This window comes from Arachis hypogaea, chromosome 5, assembly GCF_003086295.3.
Source record: "Arachis hypogaea cultivar Tifrunner chromosome 5, arahy.Tifrunner.gnm2.J5K5, whole genome shotgun sequence".
In the NCBI taxonomy this organism is placed as follows: Eukaryota; Viridiplantae; Streptophyta; class Magnoliopsida; order Fabales; family Fabaceae; genus Arachis; species Arachis hypogaea.
The window spans coordinates 4,920,449-4,930,518 of record NC_092040.1 but is presented as its reverse complement, the minus strand read 5'-3'; the positions used below and the strand labels follow the sequence as shown (position 1 = coordinate 4,930,518).

At 33.1% G+C, this 10,070-nt stretch overlaps 2 protein-coding genes across 2 annotated transcripts; one reads left to right on the top strand and one right to left on the bottom strand.

Moving 5' to 3' along the window:
• Positions 1 to 610: 610 nt before the first annotated feature.
• Positions 611 to 2,596, top strand: LOC140184786 (protein MAIN-LIKE 1-like). Its single transcript, XM_072237958.1, has 5 exons — positions 611 to 902; positions 1,050 to 1,295; positions 1,887 to 2,008; positions 2,096 to 2,293; positions 2,450 to 2,596. The coding sequence occupies exons 1-5, from the start codon at positions 611 to 613 to the stop codon at positions 2,594 to 2,596; spliced, it is 1,005 nt and encodes a 334-aa protein (XP_072094059.1).
• Positions 2,597 to 3,699: 1,103 nt separating this feature from the next.
• LOC140184785 (uncharacterized) lies at positions 3,700 to 4,092 on the bottom strand. The gene has a single exon (XM_072237957.1). It carries the CDS (start codon positions 4,090 to 4,092, stop codon positions 3,700 to 3,702), a length of 393 nt encoding a protein of 130 aa, XP_072094058.1.
• Between the last annotated feature and the right edge of the window lie 5,978 nt (positions 4,093 to 10,070).

Genomic DNA, 10,070 nt, shown 5'->3' with positions numbered 1-10,070 from the left:
TTTTGTATTATAATAGAATAGTAATAAAAAAAAATACTTGTTTAGAAGTTTTTGTAATAATATTAGAAATTATAGTTAAGTAGTTAACTGTTATAATTAATTTTAAAAATTTCGGAATATATGTTTAAATAATAGTTAGAAATATGTGTCTTTAAATGTAATTAATTTTTGTTTAGAATTTTTTTTCAATATAATAGATTATATTAAAAATGACTTGTTTATAATTTTTTGTAATAATTTTAAAAATTATAATTAATTAGTTAACTGTTATAATTAATTCTAAAAATTATAATTTTATAAATTATAATAATTTTTCGTAACAATAGATAAATTAAATCGGTGTATAATTTTTTAAAATAATGTTGATAATTTCGATTAGAAATTAGGATCGGTAAAATATAATGTATTTGGAAGTATGTATTAGGGATTATTATCTGTAGGAAGTTAGAAATAAGCTATAGAAATATTAATTAAAGTTAGAAGTTAAAATATTATTACTTAGTAAATTGGATTCAGTAAATTTATATGTTTTAATTAGATTTTTTAAAATTATCTATGATAGTTGTGAAATTTGAATCGTGATTTTGCTATTCTTTTGTAGAGTTTACGAATGTTGACATATGATTACTCTATCCCTCTGGATCGGTACAATGAGAGGGTGGAGGAGCATTTACGATCTACTGATTTTTACCATGTGGTCCAGATTAGAGTAGTCCAATATCAGAAAACACTGGTAAATGCTTTAGTCGAAAGGTGGCATCCGGACACACATACCTTTCACCTTCCGGTTAGTGAATATGCCGTGATACTGGAAGACGTGGCTATGATCCTCGGTCTTCCGACGGACGGTCTTCCAGTCACAGGGATGACTTTGAGTGGTTTTGAAGTCTTAGAGGCGGAATGTTTGCACCAATTTGGGTTGCACCGAGAAAGTCGGACCGTAGAGGAAACTGCATAAAACTGACGTGGCTACGGGGTTTAAAAGAACGGTTATAGTTGACTGATGAAAACAGTATATAGGTGTACGTAGTGTCACATTATGTTGTTAGTCGGTACGATCTTGTTTGGAGACAAGTCTGGGGCATCTGTGCACTGGAAGTTTCTGCCTCTGCTCCGTGATTTTGCTAGTATCAGACAGTATAACTGGGGATCAGCATGCCTAGCACACCTGTACAGAGTGTTATGCCGGGCATCACATTTTGACTGTAAGAAAATCGATGGTCTGCTAACACTTCTGCTTAGTTGGGCTTGGATTCGCCTACCATTAGCGGTGGAAACATGCCAGGCCAGGCCAGGTTTTACTCTTAACAGGTCTGGCCTGTCATGTAGTCAATTAGCCTGAGCCTGGCCTGCAGCCTGTTATAGTTTTTTTTTAATGTACTAAGTATGGCCTATTATTCAGCCTAACCTGGTCTGAAGCCTGTTAAAAGGCCTGATCATTTTTTTTTTCAAAAATAAAAATATTATTTAAAAAAATATTTTTTAATAAATGTATTTAAATGTAATATGGAATATTTAATAATTATAAAAAATTTAAAATTTTAAAGTATTTAAAATATACAAAATTATTTATAATTAAATATAACAAATTTAAAATATCTCATAATTTTATTAATAATAAAAAATTATTTATATATGTAATTATGTATTAACAGACCCAAGCAGGCCTGACAGGCTAATAAGGCTAATTAGTGAGTTTGAGCCTGACCTATTAACATAATAAGGCTTTTATAAGAGCCTGAGCATGTGCCTATTTTATAATAGGCCGCTTGACCTTTTTCTACCCCTACCTACCATATCTAGTGCCGATTCTTAGGGAACTCCGCAGTTTTTCGCTTACAAACAGGTAATATTATCTTACATTTACCCGATATCTTCATATTTAGAATCCAATTGTGTTAATAAAATAAGTCATATTAGGCGTAACTGGGAGCATGGAGACCGAGTCTATAGATATCTTAAGCTTGCTCATTTTAGGAAGGCCTTGGATGATCTTCAGGAAAGCCAGGTGTGTTTTCATTAAAGTAGTATTTGTTTTAGGTTTAGTGATATTGTTATTTGGATTGTAATCATTTATTTACTTTATTGTTCCCAGTTTGTGTGGGTTGTATATGCTGTTGATCGCATTGATCCAGACATAATTCCTGCAGATATCTACGTGCACTCAATTGTGTGGAGTGCTACGGTGTCGTTGGTGTCTTTTGAATGTATTGAATGGCATGCAACCGACAAGTTTAGACGACAGTTCGGTTTCGTTCAGGGAGTTCTTCATCAGGAACGGAATCTAGACAAGGCATACGAAGAAGTCTTGACTGGTCCTAAGAATCTTAACTAGGCTACAACCACGACTCATTCATTTTGGGTGATGCAGTGGATAAACAAGTATAATCACGTTCTTACTGAGCTTCTCATGGCTTCACAGCATCCCTTAGATATTTATATGTACTAGGACAATCACTTGAACTTGTCGGATCTTGTGGTTCAAGAGGATGTTGAGGGTAATCAGGTTATGGATGATGAGAATCAAGAGCATAAGGCACAGTCACCGCCACCTCCACTTCCACCTCTATCTCTACCTCCACAAGAACAACCTTAGTCCTCAAACTAATATATACCTCAAACACAATTTACCCCCATCGTTCTTAATACATCAGCAGTATTGGAGTACACCATAGTTTGACTCAAGAGACGGAGGTTCTTTTAGCCAGTTGCTTGGGTTCATGGCTTCAGATGCCGACCAAGTACAATATGGCTATCAGCCTGATTTCATGGTGGGTAGGTATTCCTTCAACGTGAGGCATTCATGTCGCACTTCCTCGGGTGTTTCTGAAGGGTTGGTATCTGGTGATTCTAGTAGGAGTGACTGTGGTCGAGGAATTCTTAATAGTCAAAACTCTCACCGTGTTTCGATGACTCTGATTGAAGAAAATGTTAAAACACTTGAGCATGAAACTGATGAGTATCTAGTGGATAAACCAGATGACGAGGACGACGAGGAGGATGAGGATGAGGACATGGAGGAGGATGAAGATGAGGACATGAACGAGGATGAAGAATCCCGTAATGATGCAGGTCCTATTATTACTTTACTTGTTTGGTCAATTGATGTTATTATATTCATGTATGGTATTTTGGGTAGGATTGATTATATTATATACTTGCTTGGTCAATTGATGTTGTTTCATTTATGGTATCTTGGTTAGGATTGATTACATTATATACTTGCATGGTCTGATTATATTATATACAGGTGACGCATGTACTCCATATTAGACAGGCAAAGGCTACAATCTCAGGGTTGATCCGCCGCGTCGTAGCACTAGTCGATACACTCCATCTGTGTTCAAAAAGACTGACAAGAAATGTAAGAATTTTGTGAAAGGTGTAAAGTGGACAACGAGAAAGTAGTTGTGGCGTAGTTAGTTTTCTCTATGTATCAGTTATCTTTTCCCAGTATCAGTTCACTATTCTATGTATGAGTTAACTTTCCTAAGTACCAATTAACTATTCTATGTTTGAATTAACTTTCCTAAGTTTCATTTAACTATTATATGTATCATTACTATGCATGTGATGGAATACTTGGACAAGCTATAATGTTTCGAATATTGTAAAATGTATGGACAGAATCTAAAGTCAGATATTTCATAGAGTACGTTGACATAAGTTATAATGTTTCAAATACCATAAAATATAATTCTACTGTGCATTATTGTCGGCACTTGGACCACCTTCCTGACAGCATCTTCTACGACTGTGTCCCTCAACCCCACATTGCCTACATCGCCTAGGACGACGTAACATTCGCGTGTCCATCTCATTCAAAAAGTACATCATCCTAGGGTGATCTTTGGTAACGTGTCTCAGGTACAGATTCGGTACAAATCGAGGACCGTTGTAAGAAGGCCACGTAGTAGGATTTCCGAGTGGCCTAAACCTAACTCGATAAACCCGTCTAACTTGGTCCATCTTATAAACGTCATGCACATACACTTCCCAATCTAGTTGTTGATTTGCACAATATGCAAACACATGTCGACAAAGAATCCGGTCCACCTGGAACTCACCACAGACAACGGTGGTCGACGGCATACTACAGTCCACTTGGCATCTCACGCACTTCAAAGACCTCATTCTGCCTATCGAAGCAATTAACCTGGATGTTTCCTATTCCAAGTTGATTTGCATGCAATTTTGAGGTCACAAGCTTAGAAAACAAATGGCCAGCATTAATCCGAGCCTCCGCCTCAGCTCTTTTCCAAGTGAACAATTCATTAAGTTTGTAGAATATTGCTTTCACAAGTGCAGTGATGGGGAGATTGCGTGCACCCTTCAAGACTGAGTTGATGCATTCCACTAGATTTGTCATCATGTGACCCCATCGGTAACCACCGTCGAATGACAACGCATACTGTTTGCGGGAAACACGGTTTAACCAGTCAGTGTAGGCCTCGCCTTGCTCTCCTAAACGTTGGTAACACACTTCATACTCGCGAGAAATGGTGGCTCTGGTACAAGTGTGACTGCCGTTATACCTCCTTATAACCCAATCATACTTTCTGCTGATCATGCTAACTCTGATAAGTCAATCACACCCTGACCCGTACTGTGTACACTTGGCATAAAATGTCAACGGCTCCAATTCATACACCTGGTAGTCTACACTTCTTCGGAGGGTATACTCTTTCATTGCCTTAATAACAAATTCCCTACAACTGAATTCCATCCTCACAGCGAATTCACCATCTGCGATAATAGAAACTTCTGCCACGATGGCAGCTATACCATAAGTATTTAATACACGATTATTTAAAAACTGAAATTAAAAGTAAATCAGTACTCACAACATCAATAATGATATAAATAAATTTTACATTAGGTTATTATCTCAATCTTAATAAAATAAAAACATAAACACATTAATAAATACTGATTAATAAATACAAATTAACTAAATAACTAAAATAAATACTAATCAACTAAATAACTTCATAAATACTAAAATAAATACTAATTAACTAAATAACTAAATAAATACTGATTCCTAAATACTAATTAACTAAAAATATTATTATCTTAAACTTGACTAAATAAATACTTTTACAAATGCTAATTGAGTATATTTTCATAAGTCACTCAACTATTTGGTCCATCGATCAATATCAACTATTACAAAATTCTAATTCTTCTTATAAATATACGCAATTACGTACCTGCACTCATATATTCCGAAAATTCTGGAGCATGCATGACTTCCAAATCCAAAACTCGCATGAAAGATGGCTCCTCAAACGGCAGTTCATTTGCGAGTGCATTTGCCACATCTATCACATTTGGAGCCACAGTGCCTTCACCTTGATCTTCATCTACGTTTGGACTAACAACTTCGTAATTGTTTTCGAACTCTTCCTCATTGTCACTATTGTAATCTTCCCATAAAATATTTCGGTCGGCCTCATATTGTTCGAATGCAATGTACAATTCGATGAACGAGATTTGAGCACGACTTTCAATATACATTGAAAACATCTGTTGCATATTCGCTTCATCCGTTATATATTTGATTTGAAATTGAACAAATCCACCAAATACTGGTACGAGATATCTATATAAAATACATGATATTTTCTTGAAATCTCCAAATCTATCTTCTCACAAATCACACTTTTAAGCTCTTCAAATGAGATTGTGAAGAGAATAACAACATATAATGGATCTTCACAAATAAATTTTACTCCTTCAGATGTTCGCAACAAAATTTGACCAAAATACTACACTTTTAAAAGGACTCTATCATCTATTTCTCTCACTCACTTAAACAGAAACAGAAACTTCACTATCAATTTTTTTTTCTTCAAAGCCAACTAGAGAGACACAAGAGCATAAAAAAGAAGAAGAGCAAGTCGAAAAAGATGAAAAAGATTGGATCTCATCAGCTGTTTACGCGTTACACACCTTCATATATATATATATATATATATATATATATATATATATATATATATATATATATATATATATATATATATATATAATTTTCGGAAAATCAAATTGGATAGTCCGATTTTATTATTATATGTTATTTTTGAATTAGCTTATACTAATTGATTTATTTGTGTGTATGTATATACAAAATGAACGGTACGATTAGTTATTTGAAAATTCAAATCTTCTCTCCATGGAAAATGGACCCTCTGATTTGCTTACAAAATTTTTCTACTCCAAAAAATCGAATGGTCTGATTTTTTTACGCTAAAGCTGAACAAAAGTTGTCCCACAAATTGGTCTAACACTTTTAAAATTCATAACCACACACGACACATTCAGCTTCTATAACAAAAACAATGAGCCACAAAAATAAAGATAAAAACTAAAAAAAATAAATAACTCTAAAAAAAGATAATGTTAAATATAATAATAATAAATTATTTCATTATACTCATTCAGTGAGAAGATGAGTGGCGATTGAAGGCATGATTAGATTCTTATAGACATATACTTTCCGAAAGTCCCTTGGAGGCTGAATTCAGAAGGGCAACCTCATTTGGTTTAAAAAAAATTAATTTATTTTATACAAATAGTTTAATTAAAAAAACTAATTTAAATTAGACCAAACAGTCACTTTTACTTTTTTCTTCTTTGTTGCACTTTTGAAATTCATTCTCTTCCGATTTTTCATAACTAATATGAAAGCTAATTGGTTAGTTACCATAAAATTTAATTTAACCGTAAAGTTGTAATTGAACATATTTTTACAGTTTAATTTAAAATCTGTGTTAGAGAAAAAATTTAGCGACCAAAAATTTGAGTCATTAAAAACAAAACAAAGCTCCTAAGAAATATAGAAACAGAAATAGAAAAAATAGATACATATGATACCATTTATAACTTTTTGTTCGTATCGCAAATTCGGTTTCTTCCTTCTATGTGAATTATAATTTTTTTCTTTTTCCTTTTTCGATTCCTAATTTTTTCTTTTTCACCATTTCTTTACAAACAAAAAAATGTGAATTTTGTTTTTTCATAATACTAAATTTTACGTTTTTAAACAATTTATATACATATATTTGACAAAAAATAAATAAATAAGAGTAAAAGATAAATTTAAAGAAAGATTGGTCAAGAAAGATGAAGAAAAAGAACTACCAAATTCGTCATTATTTAGAGATTTAGGAATAATACGCATAAAGAATTAATTTTTTTTTAAAGTGGTTATTTGATCTCTCTAAACAGGTTTTTTTTAAAAAAATTATTTGTATAAAATAAATTAATTTTTTTCAGATTAAATGATAACACGTGTCAGTTATCTAAAAATAATTTTATGTAAAGTCGACTGTAAATGAGTTTTCACATGTAAATATCCATTTCTAACCATGAAAAATTTGAATGCTCACAAAATCGACTATAAAAAAATAAAGTTAAATTGTACCCATAAAAAATTAGACAAAAATGATAAATCGTTAAATTTTTATTAATTCTGTTAAAAAATTAATTAAAATGAGCAAACTATCTTTATTTTTTATAATTAATTTTATCAACATTTAAATCTTTTATGATTATTTTATATATATATATATATGTGTGTGTGTGTGCGCGCGCGCGCGCGTGTGCACGAGAGAAAGGCAAACTGATGCTAATTAGAAAAAAAAAAGATTTTATTTAACAACATTTCACATATTAAAATACGTCTAATTATATATTTAGATAAGCACACTTTTTTTATATATTAGATTAATAATAGTGTTTTTTTAATTATAAATTACTGTAATATTTTTTTGAATTGTGGGACAATTTAATTTAAAAAGTAAAAATTAAACTATTCAATTTTTGGGAGGTATATAAATTGAACCATCCAAATCTTTTAATTTTTATATTCGGATCATTCAATTTGTGTTTAAAAATAAAAAAATTTAAAATACATAAATAAAAAATTCTGATATGTGATTATTATCTGTAAAATAATGTTGATAATTTCGATTAGAAATTAGGATCGGTAAAATATAATGTATTTGGAAGTATATATTAGGGATTATTATCTGTAGGAAGTTAGAAATAAGCTCTAGAAATATTAATTAAAGTTAGAAGTTAAAATGTTATTATTTAGTAAATTGGATTCAGTAAAATTATATGTTTTAATTAGATTTTTTAAAATTATCTATAATAGTTGTGGAATTTGAATCGTGATTTTGCTATTCTTTTGTAGAGTTCACGAATGTTGACATATGATTTGTCCTTCCGAATCGGTACAATGAGAGGGTGGAGGAGCATTTACGATTTACTGGTTTTTACCATGTGGTCTAGATTGGAGTAGTCCAATGTTAGAAAGCACTGGTAAATGCTTTAGTCGAAAGGTGGCATTCGAACACACATACCTTTCACCTTTCAGTTAGTGAATGTGCCGTGATACTGGAAGACGTGGGTATGATCCTCGGTCTTCCGACGGACAGTCTTCCAGTCACAGGGATGATTTTGAGTAATTTTGAAGTCTTAGAGGCAGAGTGTCTGCACCAATTTGGGATTGCACCGAGAAAGTCAGACTGTAGAGGAAGCTGCATAAAATTGACGTGGCTACAGGGTTTAAAAGAACGGTTATAGTTGACTGATGAAAACAGTATACAGGTGTACGTAAAGTACCAATTATGTTGTTAGTCGGTACGATCTTGTTTGGAGACAAGTCTGGGACATCTGTGCACTGGAAGTTTCTGCCTCTACTCCGTGATTTTGCTAGTATAGGACAATATAGCTGGGGATCAGCATGCCTAGCACTCCTGTACAGAGCGTTATGCCGGGCATCACATTTTGACTGTAAGAAAATCGATGGTCCGCTAATACTTCTGCTTAGTTGGGCTTAGATTCGCCTACCATTAGGGGTGGAAACAGGCCAGGCTAGGCTAGGTTTTGTTCTTAACAGGTCTGACCTGTCATGCAGTCAATTAGCCTGAGCCTGGCCTGCAGCCTGTTATAGGCTTTTTTTAATGTACTAAGTCTGACATGTTATTCAGCCTAACCTGGTCTGCAGCCTGTTAAAAGGCCTGATCATTTTTTTTACAAAAATAAAAATATTATTTAAAAAAATATTTTTTAATAAACATATTTAAATGTAATATGTCATATTTAATAATTATAAAAAATTTTAAATTTTAAAGTATTTAAAATATACACAACTATTTATAATTAAATATAACAAATTTAAAATATCTCATAAGTTTATTAATAATAAAAAATTATTTATATATGTAATTATGTATTAACAGACCCAAGCAGGGCTGACAGGTTAATAAGGCTAATTAGTGAGTCTGAGCCTGGCCTATTAACATAATAAGGCTTTTATAAGAGCCTGAGCCTGTGCCTATTTTATAACAGGCCGCTTGACCTTTTTCCACCCCTACCTACCATATCTAGCGCCGATTCCTAGGGAATCCCGCAGTTTTCTGCTTGCAAATAAGTAACATTATCTTACATTTACCCGGTATCTTCATATTTAGAATCCAATTATGTTAATGAAATAAGTCATATTAGGCGTAACTAGGAGCGTGGAGACCGAGTCTATAGATATCTTAAGCTTGCTCATTTTAGGAAGGCCTTGGATGATCTTCAGGAAGGCCAGGTGTGTTTTCATTAAAGTAGTATTTGTTTTAGGTTTAGTGATATTGTTATTTGGATTGTAATCATTTGTTTGCTTTATTATTCCAAGTTTGTGTGGGTTGCATATGCTGTTGATCGCATTGATTCGGACATAATTCCTGCAGATATCTACATGCACTCGGTTGTGTGGAGTACTACGATGCCGTTGGTGTCTTTTGAATGTATTGAATGGCATGCAACCGACAGGTTTAGACGATAGTTCGGTTTCGTTCAGGGAGTTTCTCATCATGAACGGAATCTAGACAAGGCACACGGAGAAGTCTTGACTGGTCCTAAGAATCTTAACTGGGCCACAGCCACGACTCATTCATTTTGGGAGATGCATTGGATAAACAGGTATAATCACGTTCTTACTGAACTTCTCATGGCTTCACAAAATCCCTTAGATATTTACATGTACTATGGCAATCACTTGAACTTGTCGG

What these genes read in the sequence shown, in the direction of transcription:
- LOC140184786 (XM_072237958.1), top strand. Translation starts at nt 611, where the DNA reads ATGTTGACATATGATTACTCTATCCCTCTGGATCGGTACAATGAGAGG. An exon ending in TGAAGTCTTAGAGGCGGAAT is followed by an intron (nt 903 to 1,049) that starts GTTTGCACCAAT and finishes TTATGTTGTTAG; the next exon opens with TCGGTACGATCTTGTTTGGA. An exon ending in AGGAACGGAATCTAGACAAG is followed by an intron (nt 2,294 to 2,449) that starts GCATACGAAGAA and finishes TATATGTACTAG; the next exon opens with GACAATCACTTGAACTTGTC.
- LOC140184785 (XM_072237957.1), bottom strand. Translation starts at nt 4,092, where the DNA reads ATGCCGTCGACCACCGTTGTCTGTGGTGAGTTCCAGGTGGACCGGATT.